Source organism: Natrix helvetica, assembly GCF_964273705.1.
Source record: "Natrix helvetica genome assembly, chromosome: 1".
Lineage (NCBI taxonomy): Eukaryota > Metazoa > Chordata > Lepidosauria > Squamata > Natricidae > Natrix > Natrix helvetica.
The window spans coordinates 305,655,477-305,682,879 of record NC_138548.1 but is presented as its reverse complement, the minus strand read 5'-3'; the positions used below and the strand labels follow the sequence as shown (position 1 = coordinate 305,682,879).

The 27,403-nt window shown below is 41.3% G+C and overlaps 1 protein-coding gene across 1 annotated transcript in view; it reads left to right on the top strand.

The window, feature by feature from the left end:
* The first annotated feature begins 23,407 nt into the window (after positions 1-23,407).
* NUP210 (nucleoporin 210) overlaps positions 23,408-27,403 on the top strand; it is a 93,532-nt gene continuing 89,536 nt past the window's right edge. The window contains exon 1 of the mRNA XM_081968698.1: positions 23,408-24,622. Coding sequence (XP_081824824.1) covers positions 24,459-24,622 — 164 coding nt within the window. The 5' untranslated portion in view covers positions 23,408-24,458. The remainder of the gene's footprint in view (positions 24,623-27,403) is intronic.

Below are 27,403 nucleotides of genomic sequence, written 5' to 3'. Positions count from 1 at the left end.
AGCTTCTGCATCCCATTTTCTGAAAGGTTAAATGTCTTCTGTACAGAGTTGATAGGATATGAAGTATTTCAAGATGATAGATGCTCTGCATCTTCATGCAGAGGTGAAAGTTAATGTTGCAGTTACCTAGCTATTTACCAGAATAATTCACTGTTGTCTAAAGCAGTTACTATAAATGAAGAAAGAATAATGGGTATACAAAGGATAAGCAATTCATATCTATTTTTAATTATGTTCAAATGGACCTAACTTTTATGAAATAGTGGCATACAGGAAACTAGAAAGCAATTGCATATATGTCTGTTCAGAAATAAGTCCACTTGTTTCAATAAGCTTATTTCAAAACCACAACCTCAAACCTTAATGTTCACTTACTTGGAAGCTAAATACAATTGAACCTACATCTGAATAACTGCAGATGGAAATACAGTATTAGTAAACCCGCACATGTTAAATATTTTCTCTTAAGGTGATTTTTTTGTTAACCTTTGCTTTAATTTAATTGATAAACAATTTTCCTTTTTAAAAACTTGCCTTAGGTAGAGAGCAGAAAAGGATAATACAGTTTATAAATATTGTATATTTTAACAATGTCAAAGATGGCCTGAAAAGAGTATTGATGTATGTGGCAGTGTAATTGTTTTGCTGATTAATTTTTTCCTTTTCTTCCAAAGGTGACAGTCTACTTCTATTGTGGATGTAGTTTGTATAATTCAAGAAAAAATGAGCTTGAATCTTTTTAAATGCCTTTATTCAATATGATTACTAACACAATTCTATTCAGACATTTGATCATTGAGGTTTGAGATTCTACAGTAGGCAAACAGACAGGCCACTGCGTCAATAGTTACCTTTTGTTGTGACCTTCTTCCTTTGCAATGGCTTCTCCATAAAGAAATAAGCAGATGATGTTTGAATATTAATGAAAGAAGAAAAGATGAACAGATAAAATAATGATGCAAAATGTATGGTTAGGTGTTAGAAGGCAAAAGGGGCATGTGTTGGGCAATGCTTTCCCCCTGAAGTTGCGGCACAATCGTAGGTATTGGTATTCTCTCCAGGCATGGTAGAGTATCTCAGTCCCATAAACAGGAACTTGTCTACAACAAAAACGTCACAGATACAACACAGAGAGATAAGATAGAATCAATTTACATACTGCAGAACTCACAAACCAAGTCCTATGTACTGTAAAACAGAACAGAACAAAACAGTTTAAATTGCAAGCTTTTTCCATGCTCCTCAAAGTCATGGAAATTTGGCCATTCTCTCCCCAACCTAAAAAGCAGAAAAGGCGTTGGTCCTTACCTGAGACGCCTCTTCTCGTAGGGTGGAGGTAGCATCCAGACTGGGTTGACCTTCATCCACTCATTGCGAGGACTGAGCCTGACAGTTAAATTAAACCACGCCCCCTGTCACTAGGCAAAAGCCCAGTTCCGACGAAGGATGTCAGACTCGATGCTTCATCGCCAACCAGAAATCAGTAAATCAATGTCCAGCATAACAGTTAAAAACAATTTATTTCAGTAAAAACGTCTAAAACCAATAACACTTGTACATAGAGAAATCCGCAATGAGAGCACCCCCCCAACAGATGTCTATAACATAGAACCAGTTCGTTATGGGAGGGGCTGGATGCTACCTCCACCCTACGAGAAGAGGCGTCTCAGGTAAGGACCAACGCCTTTTCTCCATAGTGGTGGAGGTAGCATCCAGACTGGGACGTACCAAAGTAACCCCACTCTTTCTCGTCCTGGGTGGGTCATAACTGGTTCTGTGCAGTGCTTGTCCTGTGAACAGATTGTAGCACCCTGCGGCCAAAACTGCATCTGCAGAGGCGAAGATGTCTAGCGTATAGTTTTTAATAAACGGAGAAGGGGTAGCCCAAATTGTTCCCCTACAGATTTCAGCCAAAGATGCCTGGGCTGCCCAGGCCGCTGATGTAGCCGCACTCCTAGTTGAGTGTGCAGTCAGTCGACCCGGTACAGGTATGGATTGAGATTGGTAGGCCTTTGCAATACATGCAGCAAATAGTAGGAGAGGAGACCTTGTTACCCAATGAAGTTGGCTGAAAGGAGACAAAGAGAGCATCGGAGTTCCGAGTTGCAGCCGTACGCTGTAGATAAATCTTAAGGGCCCTCCTGACATCCAAGGTGTGCCACTTGCGCTCCAGAGGATGGACCGGATTAGGACAGAAATTGGGCAAAATCACCTCTTGAGTCCTGTGGAAACAAGAACACACCTTGGGGATGAAGGAGGGGTCCAGGCGTAAGACCACTCGATCAGCATGGAAAACGCACAGCTCCTTCCTGGACGAAAGAGCCTGCAACTCTGAAATCTGACGTGCCGAAGTTATGGCCACCAGGAAGGAAACCTTTAAGGACAGAAACCTGAGTGAGACCTCCCTCAGAGGTTCAAAGGAAGCCCTGGTCAATGCGTCTAGAACCTTGGTCAGATCCCAGGAAGGGTACCTATGGACCGCAGGGGGCTTGAGATTGGACGCCCCCGAGGAAGTTGCACACCATGGGTAACTGGGCAAGGGAAGGGGACCCCCACACGCCAAAACGGGAGATATGGCCGCCACCTGTCTCCTGATGGTATTTGGAGCCAGACCTTGTCCAGACCATCCTGCAGGAACTCAAGCAGTTGTGGTATTGTGACTTGGGCAGGGTCCAAGGACTTGCCAATGCCCCAGGCACAGGAGGCCTTCCAGGTGGCATTGTAAATCCTGTCAGTGGACGGCCGTCTCGCGGTCTGAATGGTGTCAATGACCCTGAGGGAGAATCTGTCCTCCTTTAGGACGTTCCGCTCAAACACCAGGTAGTCAACTGGAACCACTGAGGGTCTGGATGTTTCAGTGACCCCTGATGGAGGGAGATCCTGTCCCGAGGGATCCTCCAGGGCCTGCCTACAGAAAGTGTCCGCAGGTCGGCGAACCAAGGCCTGCGTGGCCAGTGTGGGGTGACCAGCACCACCTCGGCCCCCTCCCTCAGAATCTTTTGCACTACCTTGGGCAAAAGGGGCAAGGGCGGGAAGGCGTACAGAAGGCCTTTGGGCCAGTGACATCTCAAGGCATCCGCCACTTCCGCCCGAGGAGCAGGGTATCTGGAAAAGAACCGTGGAAGTTGACTGTTCTGAGGGGTGGCAAACAGGTCCACCACCAGCATACCAAACCTGCCCACAATGTCCTAAAATAATGAGGGGTGCAGTTGTCCAGAGTCTCGCGGCTGAGCCAGTCCGCCTGCAAATTGTCCCCCCTCGAGATATGTTCCGAGGTGAGGGGCAGCAAGTTCTTCTCTGCCCAAAGGCCCAGCCTCATGGCTTCGTCCATGAGAAGCCGAGATTTGGTGCCCCCCTGGCGGTTGATATGTGCCCTGGCAGACACATTGTCCGTAAGCACGAGGACATGCTTCCCCGTCACCGACGGGAGGAAGTGGCGTAGAGCCAGGTGGACCACCCTCAACTCTATCCAGTTTATGTTGTGGGTGCGGTCCAACTGGTCCCTCTGGCCCTGTGCTACCTGTGCCTGGAGGGTGCCCCCCCCCCCCGCCGAAGAGGCTGGCATCCGTGGTAACCGTCAGGAAGTCCTGTTCCTTGAAACACAGGCTGTCTGTTATTGCCTGAGAAGTCCACCAAGTGAGCGAACACTTGACCTTTGCCGGAACCTGAACCTTGGCCAGTGAACAGCTCAACAGCTTGAAAGGTAAGAGGAACCATTGAAGTTGACGTGAGTGCAAGCGAGCCCATGGAACAATCCCAATGGCAGACACCATGGTACCCATCAATTTAAACAGCAGTGCCAAAGAGCACCTGTGCGACATGGCCACCTGACCTGAGAGGGAGCTCAATTTTTCCTGCCTCTCTCGGGAGAGGTACACTTTGCATATCTCAGTGTCAATCAATGCCCCTAGGTGGACCAACCTGGTGCAGGGCGCAGATGGCTCTTGGGAACATTGATGGAGAACCCATGAGCCTGGAGAGCCTGTATAGTGGAGGCGACGTCCCTCCGAGCCTGGCAGGGGGAGGAGGACTGAATCAGAATGTCGTCCAGGTAGGCCTGAAGCTGAATAGGCACCTCCCTGAGGTCAGCAACCAAAGCAGCTAGAATCTTAGTGAAGACCCGAGGAGCTGAGGAGAGGCCAAAGGGTAGGGCAGTGTATTGAAAGTGCTGCCCCAGGTATGTGAAACGTAAGAACTGCCTGTGGCATGGCAAGATGGGGACGTGGAGGTAGGCCTCAGTCAGGTCGATGGAACTCAAAAAATCCCCTTGTCTAATTGATCCCAAAATGGTATGTGAAGAATGCATTTTGAAACGTTTGTAACAAATAAACCGGTTTAATCGTTTGAGATCTAAAATGGCGCCCCAGCCCCCCGAGGCCTTCGGAATAACAAACAGGATAGAATAAAACTCCAGCCCGCATTCCTCTGTTGGTACCGGCTGTATGGCGGAAATGTCGAGGAGGTGCTGGAGTGCCTCCAACATGAGGTTCCTGCGAGCTGGGTTGGAAGATACGGGGCAGGCCCTGAAAAAACTAGGGGGATTGGAGAAACACTCAAGGGCAACCCTTGCCTAACTGTAGATCTGACCCAAGCATCAGAGGTAGTAGCATCCCAAAAGTGGGTGAACTTTGCTAACCTACCCCCGATAGGGTAACTAGATTTGGAGGGCCTAGGTTCTACGAAAGTAGCGACCCCCCCCTCCTTGAAAGGGCCGCCTGGCAGATTTCCCGGGTTGGAAACGGTCAGACTGAAACCTCTGCCTGGAGGGAAAGCCTCCCTGTTGCTTATAACCCTGTGTCCCATAGTCTGCCCCCCAAAAGGAGGAACCATAGTCCTGGTTCCGATAGAATGAACCATTGTCCTGGCCACGGAAGGATGAGCACCTGGGGTAAGGAGCCGGGCAGTTGAAGCCCTTCTTCGGGGCAGATGGAAGGACCTTCCGTTTTTCTTTTTTCTCAATGAGGTACAGGTCAAGGGCATCCCCGAAAAGAGAACCCCCCTTGAAAGGGGGAGAAGCCAGCTTCCATTTGTGGCGAGCATCAGCCTGCCACTGACGAAGCCACAGCAACCTTCTGGAGGCCACGGAGGAGGCCATTGACCTGGCGGCGAATCTGGCCGAGGTCAGAGTAGCGTCCTACGCAAACTGAATCACCGCCACCAACTTGGCAATGTCTTGATGGGACCGTATGTCGGACACCGGAACGCATTGTTGCAGTTCCTGCAGCCACAGTAAGCACAGGCGGGTGAAGAAAGATGCCACAGTGGCGGCTTTAACCGCCCAAGCCGCTGCCTGATGACCCCTCTGTAGGGTCAGGTCGGCCTTTTTCTCTTCCAGTTTGAGAACGTCCTCTGGAGCCCCTGGCATGTGCGCAGGGGTGTAAAGGGCGATCACCGGAGCATCAATAGGAGGCACTGCCAAAAATTGGGACAATTATTTGGCCACATTAAAGAACCTCCTGTCATTGGCCGAAGGATTGGGCCCCGACGTTGGAGCTGCCCACTGTGGCTGGATTAGGCCCATGTAAATTTTGGGCATTGGGACAACCTCAGTTGGGGGTGTCTGCTCTGCATACAAGGACTCTGCACTCACCGTCGTAGATCGAGGCATGGTCGTTGTCTGGAGCCCTATCTTGGAGGCTGCCTTGGCCTTGGCCTTGGCCTTGTACAAGAGAGAGGGAAACAGGGCAGGAGGAAAAAGGCCAGAAAGGGGTTTCTGGTCAGGGTCTCTGCCCTCATCCTCGGACAGTTCAGCCTCCCTCAGTTCTCCTTCCTCTGACCCTGAGGAGTGGTCTAATTCCTCCTGGTCAGAAGCTTCTGGTTCAGCAGGTATGGCTACCTGGGCAGCAGCAGGTGGCCTTGTAGCTGTGGCCACCACCTGCCTGAGAGCCAGGGCCTGTTGCAAAGCCACCCTGTGGCTGTCCCACAGAACTGGAGGTAGAAGGCAGAGAATCCAGTCTCTGGACAACAGGAGGCAACTCCATTCCATCCCTGGTTGGCTTGAGAGGACCCCCAGATGTTGGAGACATTGATTGGGGAGACAGGGTTAGTGGGGTTGTCATTGGTCTGATTGCCACCCAGAGAAAGCAGAAGGGAATACTGTCCTTGGGGCAGCTGAGGCATATAACCAGGCTTAGGAGAGGATGTTTTCTTGCTGGCAGCCTTAATGTGTAAACGATCTAAGGCTTTTTCTTTCTGCCTCTCATAATGGGAGCTGGCTGCCTTTTTAGCCTTCTTTGCCTTTTTGTCACTGTCTGCCTTTGCAGACTTCTTACTTTTGCAGCCTTTTTTTTTTTTGTTATCAGGGCTGGAGGCTTTTGGCCTTAGAAGCCTTGGTATGGGGCTTGACTGATTTTTTATGCCCCTTTACGGTGGTAGTGGCAGCGGAGCCAGAGGGAGCAGGATTGGGAGATGGAGAAGGGTCTCCCTGCGTAGCCACCATCAGGGGGCTCGTAGTCGCCTCAGGAGCAGAGCTGTCAACAACTACTGGCAAGTTTGAAGCAGCGGCGGCCATTTTGGATTTGGGCAGAGAAACGGCACACAAATGTAAAGAAAATGGCGGTTCCCGCCCTTTTTAACTGCAGACGATTGATCTGCTGCAGCCTTCTTTCAAGAAGCCTCCCTGAGGAACGCGCTGCTGTTTTAAAAGTTTTCTTTTCTTTTCTTTTCTTTAACTGGCTTGAGCCCGGCTGACAGCTGAGGAGAGCTGTTAGTGTCAGAAATTTATAGGTAACACAGCGTCTCTGGCCAGTGCAGGTAATCAATTAGATAATTAATGGTCTTCTTCTCCTTTTTAAAGAAACACTCAAGCTGCCTTGGAAAACCTTGTGCTCCCGAGGGGGCTTAAAGGCTCAGATCAAATAGGCTACTGCTCCCAAAGGGGCTTCTCTGGCCAGTGCAGGCAATCAATTAGATAATTAATGGTCTTCTTCTCCTTTTTAAAGAAACACTCAAGCTGCCTTGGAAAGCCTTGTGCTCCCGAGGGGGCTTAAAGGCTCAGATCAAATAGGCTACTGCTCCCAAAGGGGCTTCAGCCGATCAGAAAGATCTCAAATAGCCATCAATGCACCAGTACTCACAACAATTAATCAATTTATCAGAGAAAGGCGATGATGCATCCGTCCTGTTTGTGGACTGAGTCGGAACTGGGCTTTTGCCTAGTGACAGGGGGCGTGGTTTAATTTAACTGTCAGGCTCAGTCCTCGCAATGAGTGGATGAAGGTCAACCCAGTCTGGATGCTACCTCCACCACTATGGAGAAGAGACCTAGTCAAGGTTTAAGAACAGGTTTGTCTAACCTAAGAACCTCAGGCTCTAGCCTCACTAGCTTCAGCATGTCTCTATGTTTCTGAATGCTTTGAAGTATTGTTTATATTTTACCTTTCAATCCAAACTATTGCATAACCCTATTTTCATTTGAAATACAAATCTTGATATGGATTTTAACATCCATAGATTTTAAAAAAACTTTGGGTATTAAATAACATTGCCATAAATCTTAAGTTTTTCTGTTGCAGTCTCAAATATCTTTAGAGTAGGGGTGTCAAACTCACATCATGGTGACATCACATGACGTATCGGGACTTTTTCCCCTTTGCTAAACTGGGCATGGCCAGCACATGATGCATCCAGCCCACGAGCCGGGAGTTTGACAGTCCTGTTTTAGAGTTAATCAGGAGATAGATTTTTTTTGGTAGGTCTTTATAAAAATTATCTACTGTATTAGTTTTTGCTACCAATTTTCCTTTATGCAGAACACATTTTATAATCTATTAGGATATCCTTCCCTAAACTATGTTTTCCATGTATTGGATTTCAATTCGAAGGGGTTACTAGCCTGAATGGCATTTAGCTTTACCTATCTTAATACAATGAAACAGCAGGATTAACATTTTGTCAGCAGCATTCAATCTTTGTTTAACACTCTGACATACATCCAAAATAAAAAAAGAAATCTTTTTGAAATCATAGCTGATCAATACAAAATATTCTATAAAGAACAGTGACTGACCACATCATTCAAACCAATGATAGGAAGACTTTATAACCTTCTAGAGAACAAAAAATATACTTCACCACAGAAGCATCAGATAAAAGGCTATCAATCTAAAATCTTATGTGTTACTATTTTAGAATTCTTTCATTGGGTGTCTGGACTTCACCTTGGGGTTTTTTTTTTTTTAGAAAGAGGGAAATTATCCTCCAAATATATTTAACTCTTTAGGATTTCACTTTTAATTAGAATATCTTTTGTTTGTTTGTTGCAGCCTCTATCCCTATATTTCAAAATTATAGATTATTTCCAGTGACAGCCTTTTATTATAGTTTGCTTTCTGTTTTCTAATTAGCATTTAATTGTATTTAAGTATACGTCATGTGTAATTTTACTATATGTTCACTTTTTACTTATTTACTTTTACAATCCCTTTTTGAAGCTAAAAATCCTTTTCTTAATAACAAAGGTTTTACAACACATTAAACACTATTTAAGACATGTGCTAGAATGAAAGATTTATCAAGTCTGTCATCAGTCTATCATACAAAACTAAGTCCATCAGGTGAATTTAAAACTGGTGAGTTTGAACCCTTTTTCCAATAGTTTTGTTTGTGTGTGTTTGTGTGTGTTTGTGTGTGTGTGTGTGTGCATGTATGTATATAGTTGCCAACTTAGCAGTTTGAAAGCTGTAAAAATGCAAGTAGAAAAATAGGAACAATCTTTGGTGGGAAGGTAACAGCGTTCCATGCACCTTCCACATTTAGTCATGCCGGCCACATGACCACGGAGACATCTTCGGACAACATTGGTTCTTTGGCTTTCAAATGGAGATAAGCACCAGCCTCTAGAGTTGGGAACGACTAGCACATATATGTGAGAGGAACCTTTACCTTTACCTCTTTTATATATAGTTGAGGAAGCAGAGAGAGAGAAATGACATTAGAGAAGAATGAAATGAAAGAAATATAGATGACAATTACTTTTGTTATTATTTAGGCCAAAACAGATATAGGATGTAACATATTATTGCAACAAAAATCTTTAATTCAGATTATATTTACATGTACTTTTTTTTCTGAAATGGATATACAGTAGTTGATATTCACTATTAAAACACTATAGAATAATTATACTTTCTATTTCCTTAGGCAATTCCTTCCTATGTACTTAAAGGAAAATCAGTGTCCATTTCAAATAATTTATTCTACCTATGATTATCATTGCAGTTTCATGTTAGTCCTATGTGTGCTTACTCCAAATTAACTTCCACTAAGTTGATTGAATTGTTGCTATAAGCTTTCATTCATAAAATGTTTTGCATCTTTGGTCTTTTTGACCAAGCCTAGCTGAAAGCTGCCTATAAAAAAACCAGTGGCAAGATTTTGCAGACTTAACTGAAGCATATGTTAAGAATGCAAGTCAAGTTGGAAGGAGCATCTCCTCAGCAGAAATGCATAGCAGCAATGCAGTATCACAATGGGAATAATACAAAACATGCACTAACTATTTTCAAATGAGGTGATCAGTAGATGCTTTGAGAAGCATGCTGCAAATTAACAAGGGAAGGGAAATGAGAAAAAGTTTAATGAAGCAAAACAAAGTTGAACTGTTACCGTGCTTTCATTTCTTTATCTCTTCCAGTTACATGATGGGTATAATTTTATTTAAAATAAAGTAAGGGGCATGCACAATATTTTACAATTAGCTTTAATTTTGATCACTATTCAATCCTCTTAATTTTAATTGTATTACCTTTTTACTTCTTTATTATATTGTACACTGCCCTAAGTCACTGTAGCAGTGAGATAAGTGGCATCAAAATAAATAAATAAATAAAATTTCACCACTATTTCAGCTGCTGTTTTTTGTACCCAGTGTAGTTTTCCAGGTAGTTTCCAGAGGGAGCTCCATGTAGAGTGCAACTCTCCTGGTCCTGCTTGATCTCTTGGTGATATCATTGACCACATTATTCGTCTAAATGCCATCTGGCCTTGTCTTCTGTAACCTCTTGTAGCCCCTGCCCCGCCCTTTGGAATGACATCCTTTACCCCGATTGATATGATCCGTACCTTGACTATACTTAGAGAAGACCTTAAGGCTTCGTTGTTTTCCCAGCCTTGGGCTACAGTGGCTGATGGGTCCCTTTTGAGTTGTTTGATTTGTGAAATGATGGTTATTTGCTCTGGGCACATGTTTTATATTTTGCATGAGTCATAGCAGGGTCAGCAGCCTATTATGATAATAAAAGTAAAAAAATGTAAAAGATGACACATAAAAGAGGAACAGTAGTGCCATTAGCTAGCAAGGCTTCTACAAAAACAACATATTTTTAAAAATGCCCTGAATAGATAACTGCAATAGAGAAACACAGCATTTTAATATAGTAGAAAGTAGATACCAATAGTGCTGCTTCTATTATCTTCCAAATATCCCAAAAACACAACAAAGGAAAGAAAATTTTATTTTCTAAAATGCATTTTATTTAGCATAAAATACTGTAAAAACAATCCTGCTAATACAAATGTTATTCCTTTTCCTCATATTGCATATTAGAAGGTGCCACGAATAAGATATATTTTATATTAATTCTGCACATGATGATACAGATTAAGAATGTGTTTCTGAGTGATTTAAAAATCCTATCATGTTAGCTACTGGTTTTATTTAAATTTGCTTCCAGTCATTATTTTAAAATATCCTTAAGAAATATTATTTAGAGCAAATCTCATCTGAAATGATAATCTTTTGAGTCTATTGCTGAGCATCCAGGAAGAGAACACACAATCAAATAGCACATTTCAAGCATTACCAAATTGTTAGTAGGGGGTTATGAACAATGTCATATTGTACTTCTAAATGACAACTACTGACAGAGTTTGTGAATGAAATCTAATAAACCTAGACATATTGCTATAACTGTTACTTTTTATTTAAAAGAAACAGACTTATATGGAAAGCATTTTTCATTAGAAGCCAAATATGCAGGGCTAAAAGAGAAATCTTCTATAGTAATTAATCTGTGAAACTAATGCATACAAGAGATGAAGAAAAATGCACAAAGGGAAATCACGTGCTGCTGGGTTTCTCTGAAAATTCAATTCTTTCTTCTTGAATTAGCATTTCAGATAGCATTTATGTGGCACACTTATGCCATTATCTTTTAATTGCAAAGAGTTAAAACAAATGATATGGCTTGCCTAGTATGTTATTAAAATGGTAACCACAAATGGTTATGATAAAATGAATAAAGAGAATGGGAGGAAGGTGGTGAGAGTTTAATTCTTTTTCTGGCTTTAGTATCCATAGCATCAAGGATTGGAGCTGATATGGGACATGCACACAAAGCATTACCATTTCAGGAGATTCTTTTATCAGACATTTATGAGAATCACAAAGCCATGGGATTTATTGCAGATACCTTGGACGACACCTCTTGTCTCCCATTCAGATTACCCCACCCTTTTATTGGGTGGGACAAAAGACTGACTGAATCTTTCATTCTGAAAACTCACTGGAATGAACAATCATAGCACCTTTGATTTATTATAGCCTACAAGTTCATACATCACAAGCCTCAGATAAACAGAGTCCAGTTCTGTGACAAGAATACGTAACATAACTGTTTCTTGGAATGGGAAAGACAAAACAGCTTTAGAAAGAATCACATAAAAGGAGTTTTATGTATGCATGTACAGTGGGGCAAAAAAGTATTTAGTCAGCCACCAATTGTGCAAGTTCTCCCACTTAAAAAGATGAGAGAGGCCTGTAATTGGCATCATAGGTAGACCTCAACTATGAGAGACAAAATGTTTTAAAAAAACCAATCAATCACATTGGCTGATTTGGAAAGAATTTATTTGCAAATTATGGTAGAAAATAAGTATTTGGTCACCTACAAAAAAGCAAGATTTCTGGCTCTCACAGACCTGTACCTTCTTCTTTAAGAGCCTCCTCTGTCCTGCACTCATTACCTGTATAAATGGCACCTGTTTGAACTTGTTATCAGTATAAAAGACACCTGTCCACAACCTCAAACAGTCACACTCCAAACTCCACTATGGTGAAGACTAAAGAGCTGTCAAAGGACACCAGAAACGAAATTGTAGACTTGCACCAGGCTGGGAAGACTGAATCTGCAATAGGCAAGCAGCTTGGTGTGAACAAATCAACTGTGGGAGCAATAATTAGAAAATGGAAGACATACAAGACCACTGATAATCTCCCTCGATCTGGGGCTCCACGCAAGATCTCACCCCATGGGGTCAAAATGATCACAAGAACGGTGAGCAAAAATCCCAGGACCACACGGGGGGACCTAGTGAATGACCTGCAGAGAGCTGGGACCAACGTAACAAAGGCTACCATCAGTAACACACTACGCCGCCAGGGACTCAGATCCTGCAGTGCCAGACGTGTCCCCTTGCTTAAGCCAGTACATGTCCAGGCCTGTCTGAAGTTTGCTAGAGAGCATTTGGATGATCCAGAAGAGGATTGGGATAATGTCATATGGTCAGATGAAACCAAAATAGAACTGTTTAGTAGAAACACAACTCGTCGTGTTTGGAGGAGAGAGAATGCTGAGTTGCATCCAAAGAACACCATGCCTACTGTGAAGCATGGGAGTGGCAACATCATACTTTGGGGCTGTTTCTCTGCAAAGGGACCAGGACGACTGATCCGTGTACAGGACAGAATGAATGGGGCCATGTATCATGAGATTTTGAGTGCAAACCTCCTTCCATCAGCAGAGCATTGAAGATGAAACGTGGCTGGGTCTTTCAACATGACAATGATCCCAAACATACTGCCCGGGCAACAAAGGAGTGGCTTTGTAAGAAGCATTTCAAGGTCCTGGAGTGGCCTAGCCAGTCTTCAGATCTCAACCCCATAGAAAACCTTTGGAGGGAGTTGAAAGTCCATGTTGCCCAGCGACAGCCCCAAAACATCACTGCTCTAGAGGAGATCTGCGTGGAGGAATGGGCCAACATACCAGCAACAGTGTGTGCCAACCTTGTGAAGACTTACAGGAAATGTTTGACCTCTGTCATTGCCAACAAAGGATATATAACGAAGTATTGAGATGAACTTTTGATATTGACCAAATACTTATTTTCCACCATAATTTGCAAATAAATTCTTTCCAAATCAGCCAATGTGATTGTTTGGGTTTTTTTTTTACATTTTGTCTCTCATAGTTGAGGTCTATCTATGATGCCAATTACAGGCCTCTCTCATCTTTTTAAGTGGGAGAACTTGCACAATTGGTGGCTGACTAAATACTTTTTTCCCCCACTGTATGTATACACCCTATCCCAAGCATTCTGGATAAGATAGAATCTCAAAAAATAACACCAAAAAATGTAACGAATAAGCCTGAACAATGTCTAAAACAAAACCAAATTATGCAAAGCAAAAATAAAGTGGGAATGAAAATAGATGTGGTCTAGACCAGTGGTTCCCAACCTTTTTTTGGCTATGCCCCACCTAAGCATCTTTAAAATCATGATGCCCCCCCCCCCGACATATAATTATTAGTTTACTCAGAAAGTGAACTCTACTCATGCGGAGGAAGCCTAAAAGGCCATTAACTTGGTTTAAACAAGGTTCAAATTTCCCCCATTAAAAATCAAATTGCCTCCCTGTGGGGCATGGGCCCCACGTTGGGAACCACTGGTCTAGACCTTACTAATTATTTTATTTATCAAACTTATATACTGCCCAAAGACAACCCTTTGCCAATTACTGTGCAAATGTTTAGTTAGTAAACATAGCAGTGTGATAAAAGAATTTGATCTTTATTTAATGGTGAAAAAATCATTCAGACTACTCCCCAATAAAACCAGTATTGGGATTTTTAAAATCCCATCTCTATTACTTAACTGAAGTTGGAAAATATACACAGTACTCCTTCCCTCTATTTTCCCCCACAACGATAACCCTGTGAAGTGGATTAGTCTGAGAGAGAATGACAGGCCCAAAGTCACACGGCTGGTTTTCATGGCCAAGGTGGGAGTAGTACTCATGGCCTAGTTTCTAGGCCACCACCTCCACCATTCCATCTGGCAGACTCAAAACTGAAGGCTGCCATCCTGGCAGGCTGAAGCATTTTCCTACCAATTAAGTATACATTAAATATATTGTTGCTTTTATATAAAATTTATATCCACTGTTTAGCATTGAAATTGGCCAGTTCTTACAGTATAAAGTATAATAAGGCACAACTGATAATGACAAATGGCATTTTAGATGAACCACTGTATGTTCCCCTGTTGTGCAATGATGCTATTAGGTCCTGTAATAATATTGTCTCCTAGTCATCTTTATCACCCTGGCATCTTTAGTGCCTCTACCATGTATTATATTGCAGACAGAATTTTTAATAATATCTCTGCAACAAGTACACACCCGTTGCTCAGTGCTAGTGAATAGTCCAGCTGAGTAGTAATTAAGGTGCAAGTTACTGCCTTAGTGACAATAATTCATCCCTTAATCTCCACTTTGCCTTTGGAAACAACCTGGAAGCTAAATTAAGCACAAAGTGCAGGAACTGAATGCTGCTACAATAGTAACTGTACCAGAGGTGGGTTCCTGCCAGTTCTAACCTCTTCTATAGAAGAGGTTCCACAAATCTACAGTGCCGTTTAGAACCGGTTCCAGCTCCCTCCCCCCGCCCATCCGCACATCATCAAGATGAAGAGCAAGAGGAAGAATTCTGGGAGTTGAAGTCCACAAGTCTTAAAGCTGTCAAGTTTGAACATCCCTGGGGTTTTTTTTCTAAAGGGTTAGGGGTGCAAGGGTCTTGTAACTTGACAGCTTTAAGACTTGCGTGCTTCAAATGCCAGAGTTTCTGAGCCAACATTTTGGTTGCTAAGCAAGAGCATTGTTAAGTGAGTTTCACCACATTTTACAAGTTGGCGACGCCCACCCAGTCACATGGCTGGCAATCCACTCCCATTCAGTCACATGGCCAGCAAGCCACTCCCACAAAGCAGGCCACACCTACAGAAGAGGTTATAAAAAATTTTGAAACCCACCACTGAACTGTACTATTGTAAAGTTACTCCATTGAAATCAGTCTACTTCTGGACTCAAAGTATCTTTAAAATCCTACAAAGAGCAGCACTGTGCTGTAACAGGCAATTCCTTGCCAAAACAAAATCTGGCCATTCATTTTTATCATAACAAAAGGATCTGCTGAGACTCCTGCTCCTTGGGCGGGTCATGCAGTTTTGATAAAGTGTGCTATGCATAAGATTTCTCAGTAGTAGTTTCACAGATCTGGTTTCCTGCAAACAAACTGAGGTTTATTTCACGGTGTCTTTAGCCCAAACAGATGGGGGTACCAGAATGATTTTTTCTTCATTAGAAATGTTATTGTAATGATTGTTTTAATAACATTTAATAACATAACATGTGCTGCCTATAGTTTGTAATGAAGGAGTTAGAAACGTCATGAAAAGAAAAATATAATTTAAACCTGTAATTAGTATAAGAAAAGTGTCCCATTTAACCAGTTTGATCCATTTTAGCAGTTTCTTTCCACTGTTTTTGGGAAATATCTGATTGTTCAGGTTTACTTGCACATATATACTACGATGAAAAGAGTTACAGATGGTTATACATATATTAAAAATGTATAGATGGGCAGTTTAGAAGTAGAAAAGAGAAATAATAAACATATGTTGAATATATGTTCTAGTTTCCTATAAAGCCTCTCCATTAAAATCTTTAAAGAGAATACAAAAATAGTGTAATTAACACCTAACTAATTATGTACAGAAGTGAAGAAAATAAAATTTGAAAATTCGAAGAGGCAATCTCTTGCTTATAGTAATTAAAAATATATTTATATAGTGATATCTTGCAAACAGCTGAACATTTTTAGTTATATTTCAGCAGAAATGTGTGGATGCATATCATTAAATGGAATTATATCTAAATACTAAAATACAAGTTACCAAGTTCCATTTAAATACAAGAGAGGGGAATGTGAAAATTGCAGACCCAGATTGCGTCAGACCCCGAAGTGACACTGCAAGTGATTACAATAATCTGACATGGAAAAAACAGTGCAAGTCTTAGAACTAATAAAAGCTATTCAACCATGGAAGTTCATATATATAGGAGTTCAAAGTTTGGTTTCATCATAAATAGCAATTTCAGTGCAAGCATTTCTTTTTTTTAAAAAGTGCTACATTTGGAAAATATATAAAAAATAACTGCTTCAAATTTGAATGAATATACCTATTATATATTCTTTTAAACAACATATATTGGGGAACTACAAAAGGTTTTTGTTAAATTACACATAGTCGTTGACTATCACAACTGAGCCCCAAATTTCTGTGCTGAGACATTTGTTAAGTCAGTTTTGCCCCATTTTATGACCCTTCTTGCCACAGTCATTAAGTGAATCACTGCAGTTAAGTGAATCTGGCTTTCCCATTGACTGCTTGTCAGGAGGTCACAAAAAGTGATCACATGACCCCCAGACACTGCAACGTCATAAATAGGTATCAATTGTGAAGCATCCAAATTTTTATCACATGACCACAGGGATGCTGCAACAGTCATAAATGTGAAAAATGGTCATAAGTCACTATTTTCAGTACCTTGTAACTTCAAATGGTCATTAAATGAACTGTTCTAAGTCGAGGACTATCTGCACTTGATTGATTGGATGTGAAATATACAGACTGATATTTATAAGACTCTACCAAGTTAAAAAGGATTATGCATAAATGTAGTATGCTTCCTTACTAGGTTATAAAATCTTTAATATAGGTTCTACAAATAAGTTGTGTAGATCAAATTATCCTGTTGAACAGTTTGTATCTTATGTCTGTCTTGGGAGTTATCAGCTTCTCCCAGAACTAAATCAAAGTCTTGCTTTTTTTCCCATGCTGCCTTAAAGTACAGTATGTGTTTGGAAGTCCAGCACATCAGCAATGAATCATATTGGGGAAGATTGGCCCATGCCTTCATGCTCATATGCCATCTGTTTCTACAATTATTGCTTTTCTAATGGAAAACTACTCTGTGCATTATACCCATCTGTACAATTCATAAGCACTGGAATAGAAATTTTACCTAAGAAGAGATACTTCAGTTCCTACCTAAAGGGGGAAAATCTGAATTCTTATGTCAGTAAGCCCCTGAATAAGGAGCTAATTCTGTTCTGATTAGTTCCAATCTATCACAGCATGTTGGGGAAGAAACAACAAAAGATTGGTACTTGACTGATTCTGCTTCCCATGCCTGGCTTTTATTATTACTACAACTACTAATGAAAGGTTTGTCCCTGTAAGCAAGTCAATTGTTACCGTAGGTAGATTAGTAGAGTATAAATTCCCCAGATAAACTGCCCTTGCCTGAATTATCATTATTATTCCAACAAGTTCCACAGCATTGGGTGTAGTACCAACATGTTGCTATTCAAATCTTCTCCAAGTGCAATGCTTTGGAAACAGCTCAACCCCCCCCCCCCCCTTTGAAGATAGTCATTGTAATTAACAAAATAATCATACTGTAATCATTGGGAAGGAAAGGATGTTATACATGGAGCATTACCAGGCAAATAGGTGATAGTCATGCTGATATTTGCCAATTGGTAGGAGAGATCCTCATTTACTCCTGGTCCCACAGATTGTTTCAAGCTACATACACTCTTGGATGCCCAGCATGGAATATTGATGGCTTTCTCTGGTCCATGAATAATATCAGGAATACATAACTGTAGTTCAAAAGTGCACCAATCCAATTTCAATATTAAATATACAGCAGTGAAAATTTGTATTCACTTGAATAGACTCTGTACTATTTGGTGCCATGCACTTTCCAGAGAAGCTTTAGGGTTTAATCCAATTTTCTTAATTTGAAATTTAACTGGGAAAGGAATATTGTGCATATGCCATTTTGATATGAAAATATATTAGCTAAAATTGTACATGTTTTTCTTCTTTGGACGAGCAGCTCTCAGATATGCAGTATCATGCAATTGAGAATGAGGCCTGCAATAGTAGCTGAGTGAAACATTTTTTTTTCAAAAACTGTTATTATTTTAATGGTTGTAATTGAATGGCACATTGTTCTGACCCCCCTTCTCGTATACCAAAGCACTCCAAAACAAGGTCTCTGCAAGATGTTTTATTTACACACAGTTTAAACCTTGGCAGCAATCCAGGTACAGATAACACCTTGGCAGCAATCTAGCCTGCCAAGGTACAACACAGATTTGAGAGTGTCTCCAACTCTAATGATAAGTTGATTCCTGCAAAACAACTTTCGGAAAGTCCCTCCTTAAATAGCCTTGAGAGGAGCCTGATTACGATCACCTGAGTCCAATCATCTCTTGTAAATGTGCAGCTGTTCTCTACGTCTATCAGCTCTCCGTTGCCGGGCATCCAGAAACCACTCCCTTGTCTCCTCCCCACTGCTCCAAGGTATAACGTCAGGAGCACACTCCCTTTGGCTTTCACCACTGCTCCATGCCTCAGGCACCTCCTCAAAAATTGTACGGCTAAATTTTCCAAACATACATACATGCTTTTCCCCGGAAAATAAGCCTCAAAAGACATAGTGTAAGAGCACCTACTGTATTTTGAATATTTTTTTTAAATGAAAGAGTACAGCCTACCAAAAAAGAAAGCAAATCCTTTCAATGTTGTAGAGGAAATTTTTGCATCCTTGTAGTGAAGCAAATGAGATTTCTTTTAGCAATATTTTCTTTCATGTATCATCAAGGGTTTAGCCGGAGAGGGTTTTTCCACCCTTTGAGCATGACATTATATGAAGAGAAGTTCAAGATATTAGCATTTTCACGTAAAATAACCTTGAATTGGGGTAGTTATTTTTCCATTCAACTCATTTGATTTTCAAAGCCTTGATTTACACACTTCTATTTGCTTTGTCAATTACATCTTTTATTCCTTACACAGCAAAATTTATATTTATGTTGCTTTGCTTCATATTTTCTAATGAAATACTGGAATCCCTTGCCTGCAATCAAATTCTAATAATAATAGCTTGTCTTTTTCATTCTGCTTGCACTTTGCAGTGCTGATCTAATAAAGTCTAAAGTTTTTGTAAATGTCAATTGTACATATTTTATAAATCTTCAAGATACAAATTAAAATTTCTCTGGAAGGGAAAATTTATTTTTATTTCTAGTCTTCCAGACTTTCTCAAGAGATTACAGTTACTATCAATCTGTAGAGTAAAATAATCTTTAGCAATAACACTTAGACTTATATACCACTTCACAGTGCTTTAGAGCCCTCTCTAAGTAGTTTACAGAGTCAGCATATTGTCCCCAACAATCTGGGTCTTTATTTTACCCACCTCAGAAGGATGGAAGGCTGAAACAACCTTGAGCCTGGTGAGATTTGAGCTACCAAACTGCCAAATTGCTTGCAGCTGGTAGTCAGCAGAAGTAGTCTGCAGTACTGCATTCTAACCACTGCGCCACCACGCAGGGTCCATTTGAAAAAAATACCAACCTCCTTTATACCAGCATTCTCCAACCTTGGGTTTACAGACTTCTAGTATTTCCTTATTCAGACCACACATTCTCCAGATCCTGGGACAGAGGCTCAGTAACATTACTTGGTCAGTCAGGGGTAAAGATATACACTGAGATCATCAGTGTATTGATGAAACTATATTCTAAGTTGATGCATGACCTTTCCCAGCAGCTTCATGTAGAAGTTAAACAAACAAAAAAAGAGTACAGCTCTGAAGCACCACATTCATGTATGTCTCCATGTTCATGCATACAGATTTGAAAAGACATGTAGAAGATGTCTCTAGTGCAGGGGTAGTCAATCTTTTTATACCTACCGCCCACTTTTGTATCTCTGTTAGTAGTAACATTTTCTAACCGCCCACCAGTTCCACAGTAATAATGATTTATAAAGTAGGGAAGTAACTTTACTTTATAAAATTTATAAAGCAGAGTTACAGCAAACCCCTACCATGAAAGCTGGAACGCCCACTAGTGGGCGGTAGGGACCAGGTTGACTACCACTGCTATAGTGCTATATTATAGGAGAAACAAAAATTCTCCAGTGTTACTTTCTAGAATTTAGGAAAGAATGGGGCCACAATTATATAGTAATGTCCCAATGCTGTCTGGCAATCCTGAAAATTAACTTTATTTGGGGTTTGAACAAACTGCTCAAAACAACAAATTAGTGCTGATGCTACAATTGGAACAGATGTGGGATGTAAGGAAAGATTACAGTTTTCAAATGTTTATAGGGAACAAAACAGTGACAACATTTCAATTCCTGAGGGGGTCCACCCAAAATGCAAATTAAGCCTTTTAGATTCATAACATGCCTATTTAGAATAGAAAAGAATAAGAGCTGGAAGGGACCTTGGAGGGCTTCTAGTCCAAAGCCCTGCCTAGGCAGAAAACCTTACACTACTTCAGACAAATGGCTATGCAACATCTTCTTAAAAACATCCAGTGTTGGAGCATTCACAACTTCTGAAGGCAAGTTGTTCCACTGATTAATTGTTCTGTCAGGAAATTTCTCCTTGGTTCTAAGTTGCTTCTGTCTTTGATTAGTTTCCATCCATTGCTACTTGTTCTACACTCAGGTGTCTTGGAGAATAGTTTGACTCCCGCTTCTTTGTGGCAACCCCTGAGATATTGGAACACTGCTATCATGTTTTACCTAGTCTTTCTTTTCATTAAACTAGACATACCCAGTTCCTGCAACTGTTCATCATATGTTTTCGTCTCGTCCCCTAATCATCTTTGTTGCTCTTCTCTGCACTCTTTTTAGAGTCTCCACATCTTTTCTACATCGTGGCGACCAAAACTGAATGCAGTATTCCAAGTGTGGCCTTACCAAGGCATTATAAAGTGGTATTAACACTTCACGTGATCTTGATTCTATCCCTCTGTTTATGTAGCCTAGAACTGTGTTGGCTTTTTTGGCAGCTGCTGCACATTGCTGGCTCATATTTAAATGGTTGCCCACTAGGACTCCAAAATCTTACAGTTACTACTATTGAGGAAGGTACCACCTATACTGTACCTGTGCATTTCGTTTTTCTTGCCTAAATGTAAAACCTTACTCTTTTCACCATTGAATTTCATTTTATTAGATAGTGCTCAATGATCAAGTTTGTCAAGATCCTTCTGTATCTTTAGCCTATAATCTGGAGTGTTGGCTATTCCTGCCAGCTTGGTGTCATCTGCAAATTTATTCCCTCATCCAAATCATTGATGAAGATTTGAAGAGTACTGGGCCCAAAACAGAACCTTGGGGTACTCCACTGCATACTTCCCTCCATGTAGATGCAGTTCAATGTTGAGTGTGGTTGGTCAGCCATTTACGAATCCATCCATTTCCAGTGATGTGCGGTGAGGTTTATGGCTGGTGAGGCACTGACACAATGGTGGGTTTCAAATATTTTTAGATTTGTGGACTTCAACTCCCAGAATTCAACAGCCAGGCATGCTCAGTTCCGATTTAAAACAACAGTATTTGTTTTTCTCCTTTGCAAAATGTTTCCTTTTTTCATTTTCTTCTCCCTTCCCCTCCCTCCTCCTTCTCCCTTCTTCCCCCTCTTTCAAACACACACACACACACACACACACACACACACACACACACAGAAGTTGGATTGGACTATCTCTTCTATCCCCTTCCCTCTCTCACTCACTCTCAAACAAACACACACACACACAAAAGTTGGATTGGATATCTTTTCCAGTGGCTTGAAAGCAGCTCCTCTGCCATCCCCTCTTCCCCATTCCACTGCTGCCTTCCCCAAAACACCTCCACCATTGCAAATGCAGCCTGCTGTCGGGGTGGGAAATGCCTGGAACGCAATAAAGCCCACCCACTCACCTCCTGCTGGCAGGCTGGGGTGAGAGGAGAGGCAGAGAAGCCGGAGGGGAGCCGATCCGAGCCTTCCAAAAGAAAGAGGCTGAGGGAAAGTGTGTGTGCTACAGCATGGCTCTTTGCCTGGCTTCCGTGGATGACCCTGCTTAACTGTTAAAAAAAGCCCCTAAAAAGCGCCCTCTACTATGAGGCAGGAGAACTGCATGCCTCACCTACGTCAGAAATTTGTAGGCTTTAAACCTTGCTTAACTCTGCTCGAGTGATCATAAAACGCCTAAAGTCAGACTAGATGAGTCATGCAGTTTTCCTGTCTCATAGTAGAAGGCGCTTTTTAAGAGGCTTTTTTTAACAGTTAAGCAGAGTCATTCACGGTGAGGCAGCAGCTAGCTCAGCTTTTTCATTTTACTTTTTTTTTTCTTTTCATGATGAGAGTGGCGAGGCTCTGCCTCACTTGCTTCTCATGACTGCACGTCACTGTCCATTTCAGACTGTTTTAAAAACTTTATTTCCCTCCCTAGCAATTTGCCAATGAATTTCAGCATCTGTGTTTTCATGTCACACATGGACTCCACCAGTAAGCTGAAATAGCCCATATCATTCAGAGGGACTGAGCCTTTGAGAATCTATTCTTCAACCAACATCTCAACTCTGAATGATATATTTGAAATTACCTAGAAACTGTTTTATATAGATAAGACAGGCTGGACATGTTCAACTTCGCCTGATAAAGAAGATCCCATATATTTTGATATAGAGGTACCTATCAATAAAATGCCTTGTAAACAGATCACAATGACTCAAGTGTTTTCTTTCTTCCTTATAGATCAAGATATAAAAGGGTTGCAGGTTTTTTAAATTGTTTTTCTTTTTGCTGCTCTTAAGAGTTTCACTGAAATAGATGACTATCATGCAACAGGCTCTAAGACAAATTTTGTCCTGAATAAGCACTGCATTTCTTAGTTATCTTCTACAACTGTTTATTTGAGAATTTCTGAATCTCTTTGTGGTACGTTTAACTGACAAGGAAATGTTTAGCTCTACTAAAGAGTTTAGTTAGGGGGATGCTAAATCATATTTTGCTGAATAAGCAAAATATACAGAGGGACAATTTTATTAGGATCGCATTTAGCATTTGAGGGAGGTAAGAGTAATGAAACTATGCCAAAGAGGAAGAACAAGATATATGTTCCATTATTTCTATTTGGGGGGAACAGAACTTTTAACCTGCCACCAGCTTTTGCTGCCAAATTCAACAGTGTTGAATTGAGAGAGTCCAGAGATATTTCACAAGAAGAGTCCTCCACTGCTCTGCTCACAACAGAATACCTCATACCATCAGGCTTGAAATTTTGGCCTCAGACAACTTAGAACTACGCCACCTTCGGTCTGACCTGAATATAGTACACAAAATTATCTGCTATAATGTCTTACCTGTCAATGACTACTTCAGTTTCAACTGCAAGAATACACAACCTCACAATAGATACAAATGCAAAGTAAACCATTCCAAACTTGATTGCAGAAAATACGACTTTAGCAACAGAGTGGTCAATGCCTGGAATGCGTTATCTGACTCAGTGGTTTCATCCTCCAAAACACCCATAACTAACCTTAGACTGTCTACTGTTGACCTCACCCTATTCCTAAGAGGTCGGTAAGAGGCTTGCATAAGCGCACCAGCTTGCCTACCGTCCCTGTCCTACTATCCCCATTTATTCGTATCCATTTCCTGTATTCATAGTCATGTTTATACTTATATCTGTTATTATATATGCTTGACAAAATAAATAAAAAATTTAAAAATAAATTAAATTGTAGCTAAAATGCATTGGAATAGTAGGGGTTCAGGGGTTTAGTCTTTCCATTGCAATTTGCTTATCTTCCTAAAAACCATAGTTTACAAATCAAAACACATGAAGCCAAATTAAGATTATGATGCAATATGAGGAGATAAAATTATAGCTGTGGGTGGTGAGATTAAGGAAAATTTAAATTACCCCATTCAGCTAGGCTTAACCAAAAACCAATCCAAGCCAGTTTCAGTACTGATACATTGTACCAACTTGTGTGCCGTCTTTCCACAAAAATCGCTACAACAAAGTTCAGCAGGGGAAAGGAAACCGTTTCGACAACTTTCTTCTAGGGTCCCTGTTTTCCACACCTCCCGATCGCGGTCTCCGATTAAAAGCAAGTTCCCCGCTTCATTAGCGGTTACTGAAGAAGAAGAAGAAAAAAGCCTCCTTTCCCATGAGGTCCGGAAGAGCGGCTGCAGTGTCCCCAGCGGCTGCTGAGCGAAGTCAGCCTGGCACCTGAGGCCGCTGCTTTCGTTCTCCCGCCTCGCAGCCAAGGTCCTTCTCACCCCGCCTCTCGCACGGGGGGCCGCGCTTCGGTTTGCCCGCGCTGTGACGTCCCCTCGAATAAGCAACTCCAACTTAATTCCTGGCGGAGGAACCCGGCGGAGTAAAAGTGCCGCAACTTAAGCGGCTCGTCTTTTTTTACGCACATATATATTCGGGTTGAAGAAGCGCGAGAGGCAAAGGTGCGCGCCGGACTCCGGGTCTTCCTCGAGACAGGTGAAGGGGATTCCATCGCAGCTTCCCGAGAGGATGACAGCCGCCGTCTCCGCGCCCGGAGCGTCGCTTTGGCTCCTTTTCCTCCTGCCTTGGGCCGCGGCGCCTTCCAAACTCAACATCCCTAAAGTGTTGCTGCCCTTCTCTCGGAGTGCAAGGATTAACTTCACTCTGGAGGCAAGCGAAGGCTGCTACCGTTGGTAAGCGAAGGGAGGGGAGGAAAGCCGCGTTTGAAAGGCGAGGCACATGGCGCAGGTGCAGCAACCGCTGGATCATCACGTGGGGGGGGGGGGAGAAGCTTGGTGTAAAGTTGGGCGCTCGCAAAAAACGAGGTCCAGTCATGGTCTGCGCTGAACCGGTTAATCTGCCGGATACTTTTAAAGAAGAGTTGACTGGCTTCCAATAGAACAGTTCTTGCTTTGCAGCCCGGCAGGGTAATGGTTAAGTCTCTAGGGCGCTTGCGCACTGCCCGAGACTCGAGCGCGTATGAAACTCACACCTTGCTTCCAATAATCGGAAAATCAGCCCATCGATCGAGAAAGTTTTTTTTTTCGTGGCCATGGTTTGAACCACGGATTGTTCCCTTTCACCATTTGAGGATCCTCGCTTCTTTAGCTTCAGCGCTATTGGGTTGTTAATTTTGTTTCTTTCTAAGTATGTGCAGTGGGGTCTCACGATGATTCAAAACTTTATGGAACAGAGTGAATTGTATGTTAATGGTTTTCTTAACAACCTAGGATGGGCTGCTGTTGGAAAATGAGTTGGAATAAAAAGGAAAGTGTACAAGCCTTTGCTCGTTTAGTCAAGAGAGTGGTAGAACTGGTTGATTCTGTCTCTTCATATCTTTCCTCTACATATTATACGCTGGAGGTTTTGGTGGTGTTGTTTTTTTTTTGCTTTAGTACAGAACAAGTGCTATTGAAATGGACAGGTCTGTTGAAAGTCTCAAATAAAAGCTTGGGTAATATAATAATCATTTTTCTTAATTATAAAAGAAACATCTTTTTTTCCTTAGATGTATGATCATTTTGCTCTCAGACAGAAAAAAATTCAGATTATTTCCAAAACAATTATGCCACCCTAACACACACACACACACACACAGTGTGTGTGTGTGATATTTTTATGCTCTTTGATCTTTTCATGCATATTTAGTTAAGATATTTACATGCTGCTGTCCAACTCATTTTAACAGTAAAAATAACTTGTCTGTGATATTAATAGATTCCCTGTGTATTACTCTGAAAGTGCTATTGGTGATTATAAAGAGTACTTGAAATACCAATACCAACTTGCAGATTTTATCAGAAGTAAGCCTGATTGCGTTCACTTAGTATATAGTTAGGTAAATTGCATTGGATTAAAACTTCAGTGACTATTGCATACTGTAATCTTAAGTATTCATAGAGACTTACTTGGGTTTAAAGTATGGCCTTAATTATACAGAATATGCAGGTATGATAGTGTTGATATTATTTGTTACTCAGACAATATTTTGAATTATTCAATTGTGAAAAACTCCAAGATCTTTCATAGTTTAATAAGTACAATGTCTATAAAGATGAATGAGCATTATCTCACAATTCATTATTGAAAAGTACTTTCTACTCAGTGTCAGATATGTAACAGAAGTGAATATATCACTATCTTCATCATATTTATTTCTAAAAAGCTATGCTAGACCAAGATTAACAAATACATTCATTTTTTTACAATTAATTTTAATTAATATATTTACATAATTAGATCTGATAGCAATAACATGGTAGTGTTAAAATTTGATTGGGAAGCATAATAGGAAAAAAGTTGCTTAAAATGCAGATCAGGTAACAACATAATTGTACTTTTTAGTCAAAAAAGAACTGTTGGTCAAATAAATTCCAAAGAATTAACTGAAACTTCTTTGAAAAATTTCATTAAAAATGAATTCATTCATGCTGGCTTTAAGCATAATGTAGCTTGGATTAGTTTAGCATGGTGTATGAGACCAAAGTTATGGTCTAAGCACATTTAGCCTTGAATGTTAACAATAACATTTAACCGAACGTTTGCAATTCTAAATTGTGCTTATTATTGTCAGCGGTTATTTATCTATGGATGATGTTCCAGACAACAGGGGAGGGGGGAATGCTCCAGTGGTTTGTCGTTTTTATGCTCCTTAGCTGGTAAACCATCCTTCTCTGTAGGAAGTGGCTGGTGTTTTGGGGTTTTCATTTTGCGAAAAAGAAGAAGAAAAGAGCCATGACAGCCTGATTTGAGGTCAGAGTAGCTCATTCATGTATTCCAATGACATACTGGACTATTGATGAGCTAATAATCACATCTTAACCTATATGGACCTAGATCAGAGCTTTTCGGCACTGAGTGCTGAAACTGGAAGTTGCACGTGCCGGAGGCCGGAAATCCGAAGACAAGCTGGGCCGTGCGCATACATTTGCTGGCCAGCTGGTCTTCCGATTTCCGGGACTCCGGCCTGGGCAAAGACCAGCTGGCCAGCATGCATGCACGCGCTGGAAACTGGAAGAGCAGCTGGTGACAGTCCACGTGCCCAAAGAGAGGGCTCTGTGTGCCACCTCTGGCATGCATGCCATAGGGTCGCCATCAGAGACCTAGACTATAGTTTGGTATGTCATGCAATGTTTAAAAAAATGAGTTGAATAATGCTATTATGTAAATATTGAGTTAAACAAACCAGGTGAACAAAGATCTTTGATGGTGGTCTTTTTTTTTTTTTTGCTTTGGTTTGTTTTAGTGATGAAAACAAACAGTTGAGAAATAATGGACAATCTTTATTCCATTCCAGAGGACATAGGAGTTATGATCAGACCAAGCAAGCATAATAAGTGGCATCTACCATGGCTCTGCTTTTTAAACATAATTTCAACCATGAATCCAACTTAAATGATATCCCAAATCTAGCCATTGCAGGTCTACCGGTAACAATTCAGAAAACTAGACAACCATGATTTCTTCATTAAAAA